General features: G+C 37.9%; 2 protein-coding genes across 9 annotated transcripts in view; one reads left to right on the plus strand and one right to left on the minus strand.

Moving 5' to 3' along the window:
- Positions 1-3,700: 3,700 nt before the first annotated feature.
- On the plus strand, positions 3,701-22,047 carry dclk1b (doublecortin-like kinase 1b). Of its 4 annotated transcripts, XM_072392139.1 has the most exons (17): positions 3,701-3,901; positions 4,236-4,608; positions 4,851-5,197; positions 11,456-11,555; positions 12,291-12,407; positions 12,553-12,647; positions 13,475-13,562; positions 13,638-13,807; positions 14,008-14,127; positions 14,385-14,531; positions 15,333-15,466; positions 15,594-15,671; positions 15,817-15,913; positions 16,063-16,143; positions 16,246-16,359; positions 17,105-17,178; positions 17,711-17,866. In XM_072392139.1, exons 2-17 carry the CDS (start codon positions 4,248-4,250, stop codon positions 17,766-17,768), a joined length of 2,181 nt encoding a protein of 726 aa, XP_072248240.1. In that variant the 5' UTR covers positions 3,701-3,901; positions 4,236-4,247; the 3' UTR covers positions 17,769-17,866. The 4 variants fall into 4 exon arrangements, with proteins under 4 accessions (XP_072248240.1, XP_072248237.1, XP_072248238.1 ...); XM_072392136.1 differs by lacking the exon at positions 17,105-17,178 and having other exon boundaries at positions 12,553-12,677; positions 17,711-22,047; XM_072392137.1 differs by lacking the exon at positions 17,105-17,178 and having other exon boundaries at positions 12,553-12,677; positions 15,820-15,913; positions 17,711-22,047.
- nbeab (neurobeachin b) overlaps positions 21,888-22,733 on the minus strand; it is a 175,863-nt gene continuing 175,017 nt past the window's right edge. For all 5 annotated transcript variants that reach the window (XM_072392132.1, XM_072392135.1, XM_072392134.1 and 2 more), the window contains one exon: positions 21,888-21,978. In XM_072392132.1, coding sequence (XP_072248233.1) covers positions 21,888-21,978 — 91 coding nt within the window. The remainder of the gene's footprint in view (positions 21,979-22,733) is intronic.

A 22,733-nucleotide genomic window follows, 5' to 3' on the forward strand; every position in this document is an offset into this window, starting at 1 on the left:
TACACTTACACTGGGAGAACATGCAAACTCCACACAGGAAGGCCCCAGCCACCTTCTTCTTCTTGCTGTGTATGTCCCTTAAATAAGAGGCTGGTAAAAATGTTGAGCATCATGACATGGCAAATACAGCAAAGAAAGATCTGGACTGTTGACCGTAGCCTGAAGTTGTTTTTTTTTGTAAATGTTGCTTACATCAAAACTGGCATATAAAACATTGGATGTGTATGCTTTTAGATATATTTCATGTAGAAAAAAAAAATCCTCTGAACTCCAGCTTCTCCTGAAAGTTAGTCCATCACAAAGAATGCCAGCTTATTTCCACTGGTGTGTTTAAATGAAAGAAGGAGAGACGGATTGCAGAGCACTTTGCACAGAGGCAAAACATAAATGCAGAGCTTGCTGTTTGTATACGAGTTAAATATTGAATGTAACTGTTTATTCTTAAACGAAAAACACAAGGAAAAGCATTTTTTCTTCCAAGCTCAGGTGAGAAATGTCAGTCCACTTATTTCCCACAATCCTTTTAGATTAATTTCCCTACTCAAAATAAAAATAGTCTAATGGAAGATAATTGAAATAGAAATGAAAGATGGCTCCAAAAATCCCTGTGCTTTGCTGCAAGTATTCTTACTAAAGAAAAAGTACCTGGGAAAATAAAGTAAAGACTGCAATATTCTAAAGGAACCTCAGATTGTCACTGAAATTAAAACTCTTACCCACAGTCTGAATCTCATTTTTGGCTACTGTATTTAATCCCTTGTATCCCTCACAAATTTGAATGTCAATGCTATTCTAGCTTCAAATTTCAGAGAAGGAAAAAAAGAAAACTTCACCTTTGAATGTTCACTGTAGACAGGCATAATATTAAAAAGAACAAATATATCCATTTCACCCATAGCTGGCCATTCATAACTGCAAATGATATGCATTAAGCATGTAATTAGTAACATGTGAAGCTGAATGGTTAGATGTACCCCCGTTTAAGGTGTAAGAACAGCATCTACAAGATTAGAATCAGGGAAGCACATGTTACCGTTGCTATCCAAAAACAAATCCAACCATAAGGAACTGACCATGTCGTACTGAGCGTCGCTCTCATGGGTAAGTGAATTACATAGAACTTCAGACACTGTGTCAGTTCCAGGTGTCAGATCATCACAACATGAAGTTGTCCTTTGACAGTGAGACGTTGGCATGAATAGTTTTCCTAAATCTTCTACTGCAGCACTGTCAGGCGCGCCGATCAGGGTTGAATCAATCTCCCCTTCCTCTGATGAGATAAAATTTCTTTCAGCATTCTTCATTTCAGGTGGACTGTAGTCTTGAGAAAAATTAACTGATGGCAAAGCAACAGGATCAACTTGGCCAGGAGCGGCATCCCATAATATTTGGCTTGAGGAAAAGTCTAGTCCCACCTGTGGTAAAGTATGGCTGATAGTTGGTGGTGTCCAACTACATGAAGTGAAGTTTACGAACGCAGAATGCTGGTTTATCCTGTTATTTTCCATGGACTGAAATGAAGAAGAGAGAAATTGATCCTGGTAAACTGGCAGCATTTGTCCCCTGGGAACAGTCGATTTGTCCAACAATATTGGCTGGGCATGCACTGTGGTCAGGCTGTCAGTTTGAGCAAGCGTTTGATCCATCGTCAGAGGACCGCTCATCATAGTAGATGGTTGATATACTCGTTTACAGTTTCTCCGAGTGCTTCTTCCAGCAACAATCTGAAATGGTACACCAAGTTAATGTCACACTGCACCAACAAATTATCTAACACTACCCTTTTATTCACTTTTGAACAGCTGGTATGCTGCCTGCAAGGTATTCCTGTTTGGGCTGGCTGTTTTTTTTTAATAATATTGAATATGATTTAAAAAACTGAGTCTTCATATAATAATGCTAGATTGTATGATTTCTTCAGAGATCTCTGCAGTTTTCCACAAACTGCTTACCTTTTTTACTAAACATTAACATTTTTTAAATAGTCAACTTTTACAGCTGCCATCATAATGTGTAGGACCTACTTTGGTAGCCTTAGACTGGTAGCCTTAATAATCACTACATGGAGTGCATCGGTGGTTATTGTGTCTAATTGACTAACAAAATTGACTGTTAAAAGACTAAAAACAAGCATTGACAAGATGTTCCGATATGAAGGATGGAAACAGGTGGAAATCATTCCATAATAACGAATATACACAAGAAATAACTTATACCTGATACACTGGAATTCCACAAACCAAAGTCATAGGATAATATCAACACTACGATACTACACAAAATACCCAAAACAATAACTGAAATTACAGATATGCTCTAGTTCTACACTGTGCTATTAAAGTCCAAACTAATTTTATTATTTTTTTTGGTCCATTGCTCACTTTTGTTTTCAGAAGAGGAGGAACACTTCTATGGGTTTATCTTTCATTATTTAACCTGAGAAGGAATGCATCTCGTCAAAATACATAATGATTTTTGTCTTGTGTTCAGTGATGAGTGAAGATGAAAATTACAGCTCAAGTGCTGAAGATTAATAAGTGGACTGTCTTGCTTCCAGGTGTAAATGTATTCAGATGCTTCCAAAAAAAAGGGGGGGGGGGGCAGTATAGTTAGTTGTACCCTACAGAAGAAAGAAGAAAGATGATAAAGGCAGAATGTCAAATCTTTAAAATATGGGTTGAAAAAAAAAAACCCACAAATACTTTAAAGCAGCAAGACAGGTCAGTTTTTCCAATGCAACAAGTTTTTCCATTATTTTAGGACCTTTTAGTTGTATGGCTTTATCAGCAAACTAGCATTTAATCTTCCAGTCTCCCAAGGTAACAATTTGACCTTCAACAGTCCCTGCTGGACAAAAGCCTGATGATAATGTAAATGCTGGCATCAGATTCAACACCTTCACAAATGCTGATAACCATAAAAAGTGGGACTAAGTTCAAGATCTTTCTCTGCTCCTAGAAATGTTCATAAACAAACAAACAAAAAAAAAATCTAAATACTGAAAAAAAAAGACAAATTACCCATCAGGTGATCGTCTGCTCAGGGTTGCTGAGTAAAGCTTGAACTTAGTCATCAAACACTTGCGTGGTTTTCACAGGCACGAGACCTGACGACCAATTAATTATACACATTACCCACACCTGGGTGAGTTTCATTGACCGAAACCGAGTTAACGCCTGATTTATGGTCTAATCTGTTGTCAGGAGAGGGAATTTTAACTTCCGGGAAATAGTAGTAGTTGTGCTATTAACAGTTGCTACTTAGCTGTGGAAAGAGAGCTGCAAACTATATCATTAAAAATGGAAAGCTAATAGCATAACTGTCTTCAAACTGCAAGCCCTGCTCATATTTAATGGTGTAAAATATCTGCTTTTTTAAGTCATATTAACTTGACTTTAGTTTGTTAACCTTTTGTTAATATTGGTCTTGTTGCTATGGAGAATTATAGTTTATGGCTATCCGGATTAACATCCTTGAATACGTGGAATGCTTTTCTAAAATGGAGAGTTAATTGGTGATCTGTAATTAACAGTAAGTAAAATGCAAAGGTAAGGGAAGGTTATTCCACCCTAGCGTGACCGCGCATCACACGAACACACAGCACCGTTTCTCGAGTTGTGCGCGCTCCTCCAGCAACGTGCGCGAGGCAGGCTGACACCGAAGGGGTCCGGTAAATCACTGCAATGGAGTAAGAGTAGGGGAGGGTGGAGGACACCGGCTGCCCTGCCTCCAATCTGCATGTGAGCACGCAGCAGAGCAGACACACAGCAGGAAGGCAGAGCTCCATCACAGGGCAACAAAGGGACGCGCGCTCATTCAAGGCATCAAATAAATAAAAGATTATCTGAGACACGTTGCGCTTATACATAAACGTTTGCCTTCATCTGCCCTCACCTCGAAGGTAAGAAACTGCTCTGTTACTAGAAAACCATGATCTTTATCGTTTCTTTGCTATTTATGTATTTGGTTTAGCTTGCAGTTATCTTCAAGCTCAGCATCTTTAAGCAGTCGTATCCTGCTTAGTTTGTTCTAGCCACTCCTGATTTATGTGGATTCTATTAGGTTGAATTGAGACACACCAGAGAATGTAAAATGGGTGTGACAACCTTCTTCATTCTGTTTATGAGCAGCAGCAGAGCATGCATCTATACTTTAAATGTAGCTGTACTGTACAGTAGATTCAAATTAAAAAGGCTATTGAAATTGTAAGCGTTCCTTTGTTTTAAAATGTATAGGTTGACACAGTTATGGAGCTGGAGCACTTTGATGAGCGGGACAAGGCCCAGAGATACACCCGAAGGGGCTCAAGAGGGAATGGGCTCCCCAGTCCCACTCATAGTGCTCACTGCAGCCTGTACAGAACCAGAACACTGCAAGCTCTGAGCTCAGAAAAGAAGGCAAAGAAGATTCGTTTCTACCGCAATGGGGACCGCTACTTCAAAGGAATTGTGTATGCCATTTCTCAGGAGAGATTTAGGTCTCTTGAAGCCCTCCTTGCTGACCTCACTAGATGTCTGTCAGATAATGTCAACTTGCCCCAAGGGGTGCGGACCATATATACCATTGATGGAGCATCAAGGATAACCAACATGGACCAGCTGGTGGAAGGTGAGCTTTGCTTCTAAATGGTTGAACTTCACCTGTAGATTTAATTTATATTGAATACTATAAGATCAGATGTCACAAATGCTAGCAAAATAGCTGCTCAAAATCAGAAAATGCTTGAAACAAATCTGAAACGTGCATTACATTTTCAGTCTTTTAGAAAAGAATACCATACAATTAGCTTTTTATAATTAATGTCTTTACATTTGTGAGCTGATATAAAATCCCGTCTGATTTTTCTGAAGGTGAGAGCTACGTTTGTGCATCCATAGAGCCCTTCAAGAATGTGGAGTACACAAAGAATGTAAATCCCAACTGGTCACTTGGTCCCAAGACCACCGTATCTGCTCGGGATCCTTCTTCTCTTGGTAGTGCCAAGGCTGGATCCCCAGAAAACAGGGAGGGCAAAGACTTCATAAGACCCAAACTGGTAACGATCGTCCGAAGTGGAGTAAAACCTCGCAAAGCTGTACGGATCTTGCTCAACAAGAAAACTGCACACTCCTTTGAGCAAGTTATGACCGACATCACAGATGCCATTAAGCTTGACTCTGGAGTCGTCAAAAGGATATATACTGTTGATGGCAAAATGGTAGGTGTTTAGTTATCATTCTTGGCATACCTGTCTGCTCATTTAAGACTTATTAAATTATGAGTTCAATACTATCTTACCCTATGGTGCTTAAACAGGTGAACACTCAAATTATGCAGTGGCCTTGTGAGTCTTAAGCAAAACCAAAAAGGTGGCAATGTATATAATTTTTTGTTTTTTTTAATTTTCTTGTGGGGAAACGAGCTTCATTATACACCTTGCAATGCCCCCACCCCTTCCCCTCATTATGAGTCAAGAGAGAGGTGAAATTACATGCTCTGTTACCAGTTGCATGCAGTACACTTTGGTGTCATTCAAGAGAAAGATGATGGCAAACATTTACAGGTGCATAAGTTGCCCTATGAGCTAATCTGCTATTTAACTTGCTCTTATGTAACTAGCTTAATTAAAAATGAACATTACTTAAAAAAAAGTTCAGGAATATCCTGAAATGTCAGTCACATTTGCTGTATTCCAAACTACAGCTCAGAGACTGGATCTTTTTATATAACAGAGGAAAGCAGATTACAAATGTTCTGTGCCATCGTGCAAAGTTATCCACTTCCACTTATTTAATTGATTTATTTATTTTTTTGTCTCCTCCCCCATTGCAGCATCCATAGCTCTCAAGTGGGACAGATGGCCCTAACTAACTCGGTTTAGTGTTAACTGCACCAGAGGCAATAGCAAGGACATTCACAATACTATATTGTTTGTATGATGTGGAGATGGGTTCTATCTAAACTGATTTGTGATGCCTTCTCCAACATCAGGAGTTTAATTCCACACATTCAAACAAGGAGGATACACATTAGCAAAGGGTTTGGATGAACTTTGCTTTTACCATCATGTTCTCTGTTCTTCAGTCATGCCTCTGAGAATTGCTTCCTTACCCAAGGAGAGAGGCAGCACAGTAGCTTAAAAGTCAACTGGGAATATCTGCTAAATGTATTATGAGAAATGGGTTTCTAGGACTCCCTCTCATGTTCCTACCAACAGAAGAACACTATTAAATAGAATCATGTATTGAGTTGGTACCAAACAGGTAACCTGATCAGTAATTTGGCACCTAATTAAGAAGTTGCTTGTGCTTTCATTTCATTGTAAATACATTGAATTGAACTTGCTGGACAGTAATAATGAATTTACTTTGCACCAGCAATCCTGCACCAGTCACTTCATACACTATACTACGTTGTTTCTAGAAATGTTAGAGGTTGTAGAAAATGCAGATTTTTAATTGGATGAACTATGTGACAACAGGACAAAGAACTGACTGTGCTTCCCATTTTATTTAAAAAAAAACAAAGACAAAAAAAACTAGTCTGTTCTTTGAAAACCTCTTCTAAAACTCTCTCCCGTTCACTCACTGTTAGTATTATTTGGCTGTGACAGTTTCTATGGTGAATGATTTCCTGAGGTGGTTGCTAAGAAACGGTCTCTGCGGCAGAGCAGTGCAGTAGTGATGTCAGATATGTAGGTGTAGTGTGAGAGGGTTCACAGATGCAACGCCTGGTCTGTTAGGCTTATTGTACTCATGGCTGCACAATGTAGGACATGGTTGAAGTCAAGTTCAATGATCGGACCCACTCTGACAGTATTAAAAGGTAACAGGTGGGGTTTAATAAACAAAAGCCTTTTATATTCTGTAATAAAGAGGGATATTCTGACTTCTCTTTAGCTGCATTTTTCACTTAGCCATTGCTTTTTCATTTAATGTTTTTAGTCCCAAATATTCTAAAAAAGATGTTTTATTTGCTTGGCAATGCATTTATGTGCCATTCTTTCTCTGCTCCACATATTCTTTGCCATGTTGTACCTCCAGATGGCCACCAAAGCACCCACTGGCTTCAAAGAGCCTGTTTTCATTGGTATTTAACCTTTTAGTTAACAAGCTGTTTCTGCTTCTTTTGTGCAAATGTTTTTTTTTTGTTTGTTTTTTTTTGTCTACCCTTTATTTTCAAGTCATGATTCCATTTGAGTACTGAGTAGGTCTGAAAAGACTAGAACCATTTAATACCAAAATATTGGACATATGCCTGTGATGTAAATGCATTATGCACACTAACTTTATTAGGACAGGACTTGGCATCATACCATTGAATGAAAACACCATGATATAATTCATGTTCATAATGGACCACTTTAAAACGGAGTCGAAGTGAGTAGAATTTAACTTGTATTTTCCAATTCCTGTCTTCTCGTAGACCTTTAAATTGCTATTCTAGTTGGGTCAGCATGTGACCAGTAAATCTCTTGGTCTTTCCTCATTACTCAGATTTTATTGTACGGTGCATAGTGGCTTTTTGCAAAAGCATCTGTCATAAATTGATGTGCAGTCATGATGGTTTGAAGTGAGTTCTCTTGCACTTCAATATTAGAGTTTTCATTTGTTCTGTTTGAAAGACTTATTCATTAACAGTTTCTTAACTATTATTCAGGGCTACTTTATCAATGTGGCAATATATTTTGAAAGGAAGGTGGAGCTGGAGAGCAATAACTTGAAACATAATTGGACAAAAATGCATGTCTTTCAGTTATTTCCCAAATGCCCACCAGTATACAAATCAGGAGGCGTGAATCCAGCTAATAACGACATGGTGACATATTCTGGGACGGGGAAAATTTGACATGGGAGTTTTGGGGTCGGGTAGTGTTGGTATTGCTCTTCTGTGTCTGCGTCATGTCTTACAGGAGTTGCCTGTTATTTCTTTCTTTATGTATTTACTTTCTCTACAGGTTAGGAGCGTGCCACAGCAAGCTTAGAAACTTTTATATTTTGATCTGACAAGCTACTTGGTTTGAGCTCAAAAGGAAGTTGCTGTTTCACAGTGTAATGGGTAGGACTGTATAATTGTCATGTTTTTTACTTGCAGTATATCATATTGAACTGTATTCCAAATTCATCTTGCATGATATGGTGATAAACTTTGATAAGTTCAAGCTTGCTTGAAACATTAAGTTGTCCTTAATTAGCTGAAAGGCATTATTCTAGAAGTGCTAAAGTGCTAAGTATAGAAACTTTTTTAACATGCAATGCTAGAAAAGTAGTGGGTTGGTAGCAGAGTTTGTGTATGGACAGTCTTATGGATGTCTTTGTAGTAATGATCTTTACAAATAAAAGCAGCTTTCGTCTATCTGCCTTTCAGGGAAATATTGAAGATGTCTACCAGCAGACTTAATTTACATTTTAGTACAGCAACTTGTACATATAGCAACTCTTGCTGACTAGACTGGCTTCAGAATTGCATGCTGAGATGATTCATGCTCATTCCTGCTTTGCTTGGTGACTGGCTGTTTAGTTTTCCCACTTAAAGAGGGAGCTGCAATGTCTGTCCACATGCGTTTTATTACACATTTATGTGCAAGAAGCACATATCTATGGTCATTTATGATGGCTCAGATCAATTGGCTTCTATAGCATGCATACCTTCCATTGTGACTCATAAGCTAAATGTCGGCACTTGCACATGTGCTTGTGGAACGCGTAGATCAAACCTTGATAATCAATACTTGCACAGGATGCTCCAGGATGATAAGTGAGTGTGTGTCTCAGATGGGTGCTAGGCCTAATGGAGGTGCTGTGTCACTGAGCCAAAAGGCATAAGTAATAAATGTAAAGCATTCACAGTTGTGCCAGTTATGCTGTCTCATCATAGGTTTTAGATTTTAAATTTTTTTGTGTTCTCCGGTGTAGTACTAAAAGTAAATATTCAAAGCCCTGGGTTCCTCCTGGTTGAGTGGGTGCCTCATGAACAGAAACTAAAGCTCCTTAATGCAGAGTTTGAGCCCCAACTGTTTGCAGTATGTTATCCCTTTCTCCCTGCCCCCATTTTCTGTCGGGCAACTTTCAAATGAAGGCCACTAGTACCAAACAATCAGGAAGCCTATTTTGTTCATGCATCTACGTTTAAGTGTAAAGTAGAACTCTAGATTCTGAGTTTGTCCTATCAGACCAACCAGATTAACAGATCTCGGATCAGATCAAATGAAATGGAGGATAACAGAGGTGTTCATTTTAACTGAAGCAAACTTGTTAGAAGTGAAATCCCAAATGCACGCTGCCGATATTAAATGTTTCACCTTCCAACTGTGGATTACATTATCAACGTGTAATTGTGAAACTTGCATGCTCATGGTGGGTTAGGTCCTATCTCCCAGGGATTTGTCTGATATACATTGGTGCAATTTGAGCATACCAGTGTAGGAGTGAGGAAAGTGGGAATTTGGCAATCGCAGCAGTGGACCAATGTATCTGTTTATACCAGCTACCTCTAAAAGTACCAGTTGAATGAGATGGGTGTTCTCAGTAATCCTGAAATCTACTCTTGACAGCTCAACTTTGGCAAAGTCTGGCATTTCCATGGTAAAGGTAGACTGGTTATCTAGCTAGTAATTGGTCCAGTGCCAATGTATCTAGTAGGCCCATTCATGTGTTTGAGTGTTAAGGATGGTTGTGGCTTTTGCTTGCTGTAAATACTGAATCCCACTGTGTCATGTTTTGGTAATATCTAAAAAAAAATCCTGAGCACAAAATATATGGAAAAACAATTCAATACTCCATCATACAGTAAAACACAATTCTCTGCTTTTTGAACAGGTTTCAAACGCCTGTGTAACATGGGTATTATTGTTACTCAGACTTAAAGTATTTCCCACTTTTCACTCTTAATCTGGACAGGGTATACTGCACTGATCTGTTAGTAGCAAGCATCAAATTGGGATAACATTTTTCTTGTGTAGACTTATGGCACATTTTTAATATTTCTCATCTTAACTTCAAACATTTGGACAAGGTTCAAGGTTATTTTTTTTTTGCATTTTTTAAGAGTGTGAATGACAGCAGGTGGAACAACCACTTGATGTCTTAATCCATATGTGAATTAAAAATCTTGTGTGTGTGTGCTCCGTTTGTTCAGCATCTCCATTCATGGTGACATTGTTTTACTTTTTGCCATTCACTCTTTGCAGGGCTCTACATGGAATATGAAGCAAGAGCTTTAAGTAGCCGTGTCCACTCATGGTCTGAAAATAAGCTGTGACTCTCTCTCGTCTCCTTGGCAATGGTTGTTCTGCTCCTCCCTTTAGGATCAAACAGTCCCCCACCCTCCTGTTCACCCAAAAGCGGTTCAGCTGCATATTGCTGATAAAACAAATGAATGTGGAGGACAATCTTCTAGAATGGATTCTAGATAGTACATATCCCTATGATAAGCACAAAGTGTTTTTGTTTGTTTTACACTTGATATCAGAATTTGAAATGCTTCAGGTTTCTCATTGAATGGTAACACAACAAAGACGGTTCACATGGCAGGTGTAACTATAATAAAAGGTCCCTTGAAGTGTCCCATCAGGCATTCGTAAAATCTCTTTGGTGTATATTATCTTTGTTTCATAGAGTTGAATTTGGCACATTTCAGTGCTTTCTCAAAAGCAAAGAAGATCCACCTGATGAAAAGATTTCATGCGATGTGCTAAGCAGTTCTAGGTTTTTGTTTTTAATAAGTTGTTTAATAAAGTAAGTTTCATATATATTTTTTCCTTCTGTAAAGGCAATAAACAATGAAGCGCTAGTTTCTCTTGCATAGCACATTGAGTCGGCTGATCTGAAGTTATGATTCTGTATTAATGGAAACCGTATACACATCCACAAGAGTTTGTCTTTGTAAAAAAAACAAAAAAAAACAATGAACAATGCTCATGTAGGCTCCTGTGATATATTAAACAAAATTCTAAATGGAATTCCACATTGTTTTGACATCCTAAACTGGTGTTCAGCATTTCATTTTATATTGAATAATCCATGACAATAGAGGGCAATTAACCTAATGTCCCTCTAGGGATGTGAACTATTTAAAGAATGGCAGACAAGTGTCACAAATGGCAATTGATGAAATTCAGCAGGTCTTTTCTTTCCTTATCAGATACCCTAAAGGGTTGGGTTGGTTCCATTTTTCCTATTCTATACACAATGAACATGGTGTGTCTGCTCAACAGTAATCCTTTACCTTTTAAAACATTTTGGCTTTTATTTATTTTATTTCCCTCCTCCTATCCCGTGAATTTGTCAAAGATTGCATCACTGATATAGGTTAATTAACTGCTACACTAGCATTTTCCAGATGATTAACTTTGATCTATTTAGTGCCAAGCATTTGCTTTAAAACAACTCTTTGGTCACTAGTTAGTTTTCAGTTGGATGCGTACATTTATCAAACTAATTTTTGGTGTTTCTCTGACAAATTCTTTCTTTGCCAGGTCACTTGCCTTCAGGACTTCTTTGGGGAAGATGATATATTCTTTGCTTGTGGCCCTGAAAAGTTCCGCTATCAAGATGACTTCAACTTGGATGAAGGTGGTAAGTGCACCTTTCAGGTGTGCAGTTTGGAGAATATAGTGCAGATTCCCAGATTATGGTGGTGGTCTGTCCACTTAAAACAACATTGGACACATTTGTGAACATTGAAGGTGCCATAGCTTGCTTTTCCATGTTTTCTGCTACATCTGCAGTGGAAAAATAAATTATCTTAAATGTCACCCATACCTCAAAAAAGAGGTATATTAATGCTTTAGTATTATGCTGCAACTCTCAATTGGGAGATTTTTCTTTTTTTTTCCCTACAACTTATCACTCGCACGTCACTGTGAGGGAAAGACAGGATTTCCTTTTAACCAGTGCCCATGAGAGCGTGCACGTTTTGGGTTGCAAGGTGACCCTTTTCAGCTTACCAAAATGCCAAACATACAGGGCTTTAACACTAGTTTGGTTCTCATGCAGCTAGACGGTATATTTGTTTTCGTTTCTTAAATTTGGTGTAATAAGGACAGGTTTAGAAGATGGCAGTCGATGTAAATTTGCTTCAGCCTGGGTGCAGATGAGATGAAACTTTCCCCCACTGCTGTATTTACTGGTACATTAGGAATGAGATTATTATTTTCGTGTCAGGATGCCCTGGTTATGCTGACGTTTTGTATGAACTGAAAGCTGCCATAAACTTAAATGTCAGACATTTAAAAAAAAAAAAAAATATATATATATATATATAAATATGCACTTCGATAGCAACATTTTTATTTAATTTCCTCTTTACAGAGTGCAGGGTGGCAAAGTCTGCATCATATGGCCGGCTCCCTTCAGTGCAAGGTCGCTCCTCTCCAAAAAGTGGTGGAATGTCCCGCAGAAGCAAGTCTCCCTCGTCTATTAGTTCAGGTAAGTATGTGCATGTTATTTATTTACTTTTTTTTAGCATTTTTAATTCCTAATTTATATCTTACCTTCTTCCAGAGCTACATGCACTACATGCACCAACTGTATTAAAACATTTTGCTCATTGGCTCCATTTCTCCTGTAACAGCCAATGGCACTGCAGGCAGTCAGCTGTCCACACCTCGATCTGGAAAGTCTCCGAGCCCCTCTCCTACTAGTCCAGCTAGCCTCCGAAGACGACAGGTAATGGGGATAGATTCTCCTATAACGAAGGTAAAGATTTGTATAGTGTTTTTGACAATTTGCCATGCTATTCCAGACAGGCTTTGTTTTCTCCACTGTGAACAGTTGTTAAAAAGATATTAAAGGGACATGGTATTAACAAACATGTTAGGGAATTGATTAAAATGGCTCACCTTCAGATTATTTTTAGGGAAATTAATGCTTGCCTAACTGCCTGTAATAAGCTTATTGAAGGCTGCAGTAATATCATAGCGCTCAGTAAAAGACCTCTACTCTTCAGATAACCTTAATTTGATTACAGTACTTTTTACTTGTTGTGTCATCGGACATCTGCTGATGCCACTGATATGTAAATGGATAATAGATGGAAATATCAGCTCATGTACAAGTTAAGGAAAATCTCCCAAACTTCATATAACTGTGCATTTACTGTGAAATTTTAGAATTTGGAGTTTGACAGATAAATACTTGGCTGCTCAGTCGGATCACGAGTCAGGGACATTTTGAGAGAGAATACATTAATCTCTGGAGGAGATTTCAGTTATCGGTCTTTCATCATTATTTGACCATAATGCAGGGATTGGTTGGTATTAATGCTGTCCTGGTGTTTTTTTTTTTTGTTTTTTTTTTCATTTAGTTGGTTTCTTTATTCTGGTGAAAGTTATGTTTTTCCAAGCTTGATTTTATTTCTCTATGAGCTCAAACTTTGTTCAAGGCTAGCTGAGTGGAACGAATAATCACAATTTTACAAGCTTTGCCGTGTCTGAAGCTTGTGTAAGATGAGATCAATAGTTTCATATTCACCTCAGCCTGTCTCTTCTTTCCAGGGATCTCAGTACAGTGGTTCTTCACTCTCATTAGCTTCCACCAAGGTATGCAGCTCAATGGATGACGGAGATGGGCCTGGCAGTGAAGGTAAGGCATTTCATAGAGTAACATACTGACTTCTCTATCATTCCTTTTTATAAATTGTTTATTTTTGCTTCACAGCCGAGCTGATGCATGAGTGCTCCTCACTTCCTGCCTCCATAGCAGACAGGTACAAGGTGGGAAGGACCTTAGGCGATGGGAACTTTGCTGTGGTCCGAGAATGTGTGGAAAGAGCTACTGGAAGAGAATATGCTCTCAAAATCATCAGCAAAGATAAATGCAGGGGAAAGGTGCACATGCCTCTACATTTGCTTCTTTCTGTCATCACACCACTAAATTAAGACTTTTTTCTAAAAAAAAAAAAAAAATAGATTATCTAAATGACCTTGTCTCTTTCTAAAACTGCTGCCTTTAATGTACTCTGAAATGACAGAAGAATGCTGCCCTCTTACATTTTATTGATATTTCTTCAATTTTCTTAAATCCCCAGGAGCACATGATACAAAGCGAAGTATCCATTCTTCGGCGTGTGAAACATCCAAATATAGTGCTTTTAATTGAGGAAATGGACACCCACAATGAGCTCTATCTCGTAATGGAACTCGTTAAGGTACTGTACTAAACATTTGTTAATTTTTTGCAAAGAAATTTCCTGTTCAGATGTAAACATCCTGCGTTATCAAGAACTGGGCTGACGGTTTTAAACTTTTGAACAAATTTTAACATAATTTTTGTATACTGAAATTGAACAAATTTTTCTCATTGTTAACAGAAAGTGCTTATATGTGACTAGAATTATTCATTTTGTGCCTTTTTAACACTATAAGCAACGGTCTCTCTTTCGCATCCCTAATGCTTTTTCTTCAGGGTGGAGATCTCTTTGATGCAATTACATCTTCCAACAAATACACTGAGCGGGATGCCAGCTGTATGTTGTTCAACCTGGCAAGTGCTATCAAGTACCTGCACAGTCTAAATATTGTCCATAGGGACATAAAACCAGAAAATCTCTTGGTAAGTAGGACTCGACAAGGCTTTTCTGCTCGAATGCAAAAAATAAATGTAAATGACTGTTTTCTAAATAATGTATGGGGTCTAATAATTGCCTCATTTCATCAACTTGAACATGTAGCTGAGATCTCAGCTAAGTGAGTGAGCACATTCACTCATCCCTCATCGAACTGAGATAAAGACACCTATCTTTCCTCAGATGCAGTTGAAGTCACAGCTGCACCTTGTTGTTTTGTGGCCTGTTGCAAATAAAAATCGGATTTAAACAAGAGAATCTTCAAGTTATCCAATCTTAGGAAATACAGGATTTTCCTGCAATCTAAAAGTGTTTTTTTTTTTCTTTCCCCCAAGTAAGGATAAGTAGGAAAAATCTTGGCGCTCATTGTGGGTGTCCTATTCTATATTTAAAAACAACCCAAGACAGAGCTGTGTTTATATCCTGGTAGGACTGGGAGGTATACAGACTTCTTAAGCCAGAATGATTTACAGCAAGTGCTGAGGAAGCCCTGAGTTTGAGTTTGATTAGTCTTTAAGTAATTTAACAGGATTATTTAACTTAGGGCACCTGTGATGTCATACAGATGGGTGAGTTGAAAGTGAAAATTTAGCCCAATTCTTACAAAATCTATATTATCATGCTATCATCTTGTATCACAACTGACAAATTTGGATTCAAATCTACAGTTAAACAGTTTGAAATTTCAAGATAAGCATCAAGCTTATCGATACATTTTTTTTCAATCAATCTGTCATTTTATTTTTTTACTCTTTTATTACCATTTCTCTGCATGTATTGTTACACAGGTGTACGAGCATCACGATGGTAGTAAATCTCTTAAATTGGGTGATTTTGGCTTGGCTACTGTCGTCAATGGGCCCCTTTATGCTGTGTGTGGAACACCCACCTATGTTGCACCAGAGATTGTTGCTGAAACAGGGTAAGACACCTAAAATGTCATTATTGGAACAATAATGATCAAAAACAGCTTCAGTAGTTCTTCTGGGCATGCCACTTTGTGTCTCATATCTGTTTTATGTCCCGTTTTTTATTTTTTTTAATTGCAGATATGACCTTAAAGTTGACATTTGGGCAGCTGGTGTCATCACTTACATTCTCCTCTGTGGCTTTCCGCCTTTTCGTGGGTATGTGCTCCTACTGGTTCCTTGTTTCATCATAATCTGTCAGTTTGATTTATTGTCATTACATCAGTGTTTTGTTAAATGCCACAACTTGGACTGTTAGGCATAACTTATTGATTTAAAAAAAAATCTATTTTAATTTCTGCAGCAGTGGTGAAGACCAGGATGCCCTCTTTGAAGAGATTTTGAGGGGCCAGCTTGATTTCCCAGCACCATACTGGGACAACGTGTCAGACACTGCCAAGGTTTCTGTCTGAACTTGCTCTTATCTGCCACGATTTATTATTCTTTTTTTTGGGGGGCGGGTTAAAAGATCACAATCCGTTGGATTAGATGCTGTGGTGTTTCAGGCTATATTGTTCTGGATGTTTATGCATAACGCATCCATCTCTAGGCTCTGATCACAGAAATGCTGCAGGTAGTGGTGGCTCAAAGATACACTGCTGTACAGGTGCTTGATCACCCCTGGGTCAATGTAAGTCCAACCTTTCACCAAAACACAAGTACAGTATGCATAGAAGTACTAATGCCTTGTAACTGCAGGTGGAACTGAAGTATTGCTCTCTTTATGTTCAAGGGTGATGGTGTGTTGGAGAAGGAGCACCAGCTTCCTGTGGCTGGGAAAATCAAGAAGCATTTCAATACTGGACCCAAGCTCAACAGCACGACAGCAGGAGTGTCAATCATAACAGTAAGCACAGAAGTATAATCCACCACACACTGACAGTGCATGTCATTTTGCTTCAGAAAGTTACTTTTGAGTTCTTTTTGATGAACAAGCTTTTGCAAAAAATATTTTCATCATAAAGTTTATTTTCAACCATAGTGTTCATCATGTAGCTGCAACCCAACTATTCCTTTATGGGAATGGCTTTATTATAGTTCGGATGCTAGTTTTAAGTTGTAGTTTGTATCTGCTTTTCCAAAATGGAATTGTATTTTATTTCATTGTTTCTATATGGCCACTTCCCGTCTTTGTTCTGTTTATATTAGTTCATCCATCCTGTTGCTATGTGTTCCTATGTTTGCTCTTGCTTCATATCTACTTTTCCTGGACTGTCAGCACGGTTGTTAGATCTTGCACACAACATAACATTAATATGGTGATTTTGTTTTTATGATTGTAAACTTGACTAGTTTCAAAGCTGAGCTTTCTAACAAACCGCTCATCATTAATTTTGGGTGTGAGGAGGTCGGCTGCATTTCTCAGATATACTGTAGCATTTTTATTCATCTTGTTTAAACTTGGCCCTCAGGGGTCAGTTGTCAAATGGATGTTTTTTCACAAAATGTCAGCTGACGGTGAGATGTAATTTTTCTGCCCGTGTTATAGCGGCTCTAATAAGAGTGTAGAATTGTGCATCTTACTGAAACAGGTCAGTGATGCTTTGAGTTCAAGGAGATCCTCTGAGTTGCATTCATCTCCCTCTGCTCAGCTGGACCAGGACTTTACCATTCAGAAGTCAGGGTCTTTGGACCACTACCAGCATCCAGGATTGTACTGGATAAGGTATGACGCAGCATAGTGCTAAAGTGCAGAGAGTGCTTCCATGGCAAAGTGCTGGCAGTCTTCATTTCCCATCCCCCAAGGATTTGACCCATTGCCCATCAGTGGAGTCTTTTTCATGCCTCATCAGTTTATCACATTACTTCATCTCACAAGTGCTGTGGCTGTTTCTTCTCAGCTGGTTTTACAGTTTACCTTGCTCTTCACTTTGCATTGAAAAGCTGCCTTATTAATGCAGACTGCATTTAAGGGTTAATGAGACCGGATTTTTGTTTTTTTATAAGAAGTGCTGTCACTTATGAGAAGGACGCTGGCAGATCACATGGCTTCCTGTTGCTTTTAGTGGTTTTGTTGAGTCGGTGTGTTACAAAAAGTTTAATTATTGTATAAGAAGCTGGTTTAATTATTTTTATTTTTTGGCATGCTGGCATTTGTTCCTCTAAAGTTAAAGTGTGGACCACAGTTGGTAGACGTCACTCCTGATTTCCTGTCTTGTGGAGAACTTAATCTCTACTGCTGTGTCATCCTTTCTCAGACCACGGCACTTGATAAAGAGAAGCAAGTTTTCCGACGAAGACGCAACCAGGATGTAAAGCCTTCTCCCCACCCTTCACGCAGTATTGGTGCCAACACTGTCCTCTCCCCTGCTGGGTTCAACCCCGAGTCTGAAGACTATTCTCCAGGTTCAGCTGACACTGTCCGTTCACCCACTTCTCCGTTCTAACAGCTTTCCTGAGGTCACAGCATTGCTGTCCCATCTTGTGTGTGTGGGGGGGTGGGGGGAGTGGGAGAATTTGGAATGCAAAAAACAGAATATCTGGAATGAGTACAGTTAGTTGACTTGATCATTCAGACTACTTAATTATGTGCACTCATTTAATTTGTTTTTTTCCAGTTACCTAAAATTTTATTACAAAATGCATTAATCAGATTTAAAGATAACTCTCAGAAATAAAGAAAACAGCTTGTAGCATGCACGCATTTTAAATGGTTATAGAATGCATTTCCAGGTTTCTATATTCTAAGTCTGAATATTTCATATTTGAAATGGTCTAAATGACATTTCGGCTCCTTATGCGGTCCCTCAAACAAGCTATTTCAGCACCAGTGTTTTCAAGTATCCTCTCCATTTTCATATATATGAAAAGTAAAAGTAGTGAGATTTTACTTTTTTGTATTGCTTCATAATGTCAACTTGGCATTTATAGTCCATCTTTAGATCAGACATTGATTATGGGCATTTAATCCTTTGTGGAATGAAGGCAAAAATACAAAAGAGGGAGTTGAGTCTTAAAAGTCTGACTATGTGTGACACAGACTTCTGAAGTAATGGTATTTAAACGAAAATAGCCTATGGCTCGTAGACACATTTTCTTATTTCCAACCCCCCCCCAAAAAAAAAAACAAACAAACAAACAAACAATACAAACATTTAAAGCCTTATTTTTACTTGGCAAACAGTGGGTCATTGCAGTACTCTAGAGCCCCCTAATGGTTTATATTGTGTACTGCATGACAGATTATCACTTTTGCAGTTCAGTGGATGTATACATTAAAACTTGTATTACTTGATTTTATGAAAACCTATTGAGTACATATTACTTATTGTGCCAATTTAAGCTAAAATATTTAATAACTCAGTCCGTGAAATATTTACGGTAACGGACAACTTTCATGTATTGTAGGACATACTGACAGCCTTGTTTAGTGGGACTCAGAGTTGTGGTGCATAAGTCTTGGAGATATTTGAAATGAAATGCTGCTATAATGTACCTTAAGCATTGTCTGGACTGAACACATTCTGAGGAGATATGGCCTGTCTCAAAGTAGCTTGCCACTTACAAATGATTCCACTGTTTGACAGTCGATGGTCTAACTTACCTGTGTGCTGGACGATTACTGAAATGGATTTTGTTAAATGTCTGTGAGAGTGACTGTTATCTTGGTGCCACAGATGAATGTTAGTGTTATGTAGTAGGTAGTAAGTGCATGTTTAAGGCCTTGCCTTGGCACATGCATTTAAGTGCAATTAGATGTCCTGTCCAATAAGCACAGTATCAATTATGTCCTTAAAAATACTCATGTGAACAGTTGCTGTTATTGCTGGCAGCCGATTGAATCACTACTTTATCAAATTGGGACAATTGGATTATTTTCTCAGACTGAAATAAGAAGTTAAATGTTAGAAAACACTACAGTGCTTCCAGTAAAATTCAGTTTTTAATATTTATCTATCCAGTCAATCTTTTTGTCAGATATGAAACAATTAGTCTGCAGTGTGTGTGTGTGTGTGTGGGTGTGCTTACCACTAGATACATTGTGTCATCAGACCAAATATTCATAGATGTAAATGTCTTCTTCATTCCTCCAGAGACTGTAACCTGCATGTGTGCTAATATACGTACCAGTCGGATGCTTTGGTCTCCTGCTGTCTAATATACACCGTCTTCAGAATTTAAATCATTGCTGTCATTTTACGTGCTATCTTGATGAAAGGATTTCAAATATGGATGTTGGCCATGGTCAATTGAGGTTTGTATGTACATTAACAGCAAAGAAACTATTCATCAGTCATCAGACTGTTTTTAAAAAAAAAAAAAAAAAAAGGGCTTTTCTGTTTTTGTGTAGAAGGAAGTGAACCAAAAAGCACAAGGAAATCAAGTGACTATTGGGAAATGTGTTTTTCATATGATTTCCACATCTGACAAATGTAATGAGGTACAGTTGGACAAAATGGTAGATAACTGGGAATGTATCTCAGTATTTTGTTGAAATTGAGTGTTTGGGGTTTTTTTTAATTATTTTTTTTTTCACCCTTAGTCTTTAAAGATGCAATTAAAATAACTTGAATGAGAACAATAATCCAAAATAAACATGTTGTAAAGAAAAGCAAACTCAACTTGTACTCTTCAAAATAAATTACAAACCTAGAGTAAATTAATTCAATTTGAATCAGAGGGAAACTTTTTTTTTTTTGGATTCATTCTGACAGATTTTAGCCAGCAGATGGCAGTGTGACTAAACATCAGAAGCTTAGTCAAAATTCCACCTTCAGAGACAAATCTATCATGGATTTACAGCACTTTTAAAGCATTGATGAATAATGTCACTTTGTTGCATTTACTCAACTTTATTAAAAAATAAAATGAATGAATTTTTTTTTTCCTTCATGAAATCACAACTTCAAACATGTTCCATTTCATCCAAAAATGTATGCAAAACATCATGAAATAAATGAAAAAAAACATGAAATTTCAAAGCAATACTTGATTGCAGCAAATCCTTAATATTTTTTTTTTTCTCACTTAAATTTGCTGAAAACCAAGTTATCCCGCTTCCTCCAGAATGTCTTAGCATGCAAAATGTCAGCTTTGGGAAGGGGGTGTAGCACCTGTAATTTAAGGGGGAGGTGGAGGAGAAGCCATTTATTTGCATATTTTTATTTGTCTAGATGAGACGGCTCATAGAAACCCTTCAAATTGATTATCATTCCAAAAGTAGACTAGTCAGTTATGTCCTATTTCTTAGCAAAAAATTATGCCAGAAAACTGAAAACCTTCCTTAGACCTATTTTGCAATGCCGTGATTAATATTGCTTACCAGAGCTTTGAGCGACAGCGTAAACTGCTGTTTATCAAATTCAAGCCAACCCAAAAGAAGGCAAACTGGGGGGAGGAGGGGGTACAGTATTAATGTTGAAGTTCCATCAGTTACACGTCTTTAAAGTTTCACTTTTACGAAATGTTGAACAATTTGCTACAAACACAGTAATAAATAGATATTTTTCAACAAATCTGGAGACTCCTGTGGAATAAAACGTGTTAATAAACTCATGTTCCAAATATCTCACAATAGGTTAGCGCTTACAATAATGTGTGTTCTTATTAAATACTAGTCTTCAATTTGAAATGAAATATCACAGTTAATGTTGCTGACATATCAAAAACATTTATCACAAAAGACTAAACTTACAATTTTGTCTTTTCTGACATTAACAAACAACAAATTAACAATGAATATTTTCTTTTCACATAAGACATTTGACTGTTATTAAATAAACAATGGCTTTATACATATAACTAACCAACTAATATATTAATGCAATGAGAATTTTAACATTTATTCATGACTTGCATGATGGAAACATTGATAACACGGTGGCTTGTCCAACAGCATTTAGATCTTTTCAGCCTTTACAGGTAAGAAACACTTAAGAACACCTGCGCGCACAGTTCAGTTCTCGTCTTATAAAAATGTTTCAAGTTTTTGTATTGGCCATACAAATGTTGTATACATGTCCCCAATCGAGGATTAATTCTGCTTTGCTATTTCACAGTTTGAAAACGAGCATTAAGTATATTTTAATAACTTAACTATAAATGTTATGATCTCAGTTTCTCCATACTCAAAACGGAGCTGCTTGATTCAGCTGGAGAATTATTCAGCTGGTGCTCAGGTAAGATGTGAAAATCATCAATATGTGCAGGTTTTACTTTTTTAAATTTTTTTTTAGCAGCAGGTAAAAAGTAACAAGTTTGCCTCAGTTGTCACATGAACATATGGACACCCAGTTCTTTGCCATGCTGATGTTCTCCTGGTGACTAGATCCCCTCCATGTTCTTTGGATCTTTTGCTGCACAGCTCAGTCACCGGGCGGTAGGTGCTCCTCAAACCCTCCAAACTAGCATTCTGCCATGTGCGTTCATCTCTCGTCAGTACCTGTTTTGATGCTCAAAGTGCCATCGGTTGAAATCTATGTTAAATGCCACGATGCTGCCAGAAGCCATGCCTGTGATCAAAGTTCTGAAGAGCAACAAAACCATGGATGAAAAAGTGAAATTCCATTGTCAGAAACGGATTACAAAGTTTAAAGGCATGTGTACCTGTACAAGATACCCATATGTGTAACACAATGTTCATTACTGAGGAATATTTGAGTGAATAGGGCTAAAAAGTATGGCTGAAATACCCTAATTGATGAATTTGAGCGGTACATCAGCAAATCATTTGGTTCCTCTGAAAACTAAAGTTGCTTTCTGCCACTCTTGTCTACGTTGGCTGGTATGTATGAAAGCAGCTGATTTCACAGGCTTGCCTTTTATTGCTACACCCCAAGGGCTTAAATGCTGAAGCACAATGAACAGAGCTGATATAGAATAGCTCTTTTTAAATGGAGTTACAGACCCCAGCTCACTTGTGCTACCTAATGTGAACCTAATGGGGCTAAAGGTTGCAACTGAGTCAAAGGGTTTTTAAAAATATTTTCAGTGATTTGTTAAATGGCATCAAATTCAGTTTGAAGAAAAGTATGTCGCATTTAATTTTGCCATCATAAGACGGGATGATGAACCACTTAAATTGAATTTCCTCATGTTCAACCATCATCTGCTTATCCTCAGAGGTTGTGCAGTTAGTTATGAAGGTGATGACTTAACTTGCTTAAAAAATAGGTTGCTGTTTTTTTGTCTGTAAGTGCTGAGGGATGTTTAGCCTGTGGCTGTAAAGTGAAGCTTGAATATTCAATATTCAGACTGCGTAACCTTTTGACTGCCAGGGTC

Source organism: Leuresthes tenuis, unplaced genomic scaffold, assembly GCF_036924035.1.
Source record: "Leuresthes tenuis unplaced genomic scaffold, fLeuTen1.0.hap1 SCAF_9, whole genome shotgun sequence".
Classification (NCBI taxonomy): domain Eukaryota; kingdom Metazoa; phylum Chordata; class Actinopteri; order Atheriniformes; family Atherinopsidae; genus Leuresthes; species Leuresthes tenuis.

What these genes read in the sequence shown, in the direction of transcription:
- dclk1b (XM_072392136.1), top strand. Translation starts at nt 4,248, where the DNA reads ATGGAGCTGGAGCACTTTGATGAGCGGGACAAGGCCCAGAGATACACC. An exon ending in TCCCTCGTCTATTAGTTCAG is followed by an intron (nt 12,408 to 12,552) that starts GTAAGTATGTGC and finishes CTCCTGTAACAG; the next exon opens with CCAATGGCACTGCAGGCAGT. An exon ending in TAGATTCTCCTATAACGAAG is followed by an intron (nt 12,678 to 13,474) that starts GTAAAGATTTGT and finishes TCTTCTTTCCAG; the next exon opens with GGATCTCAGTACAGTGGTTC.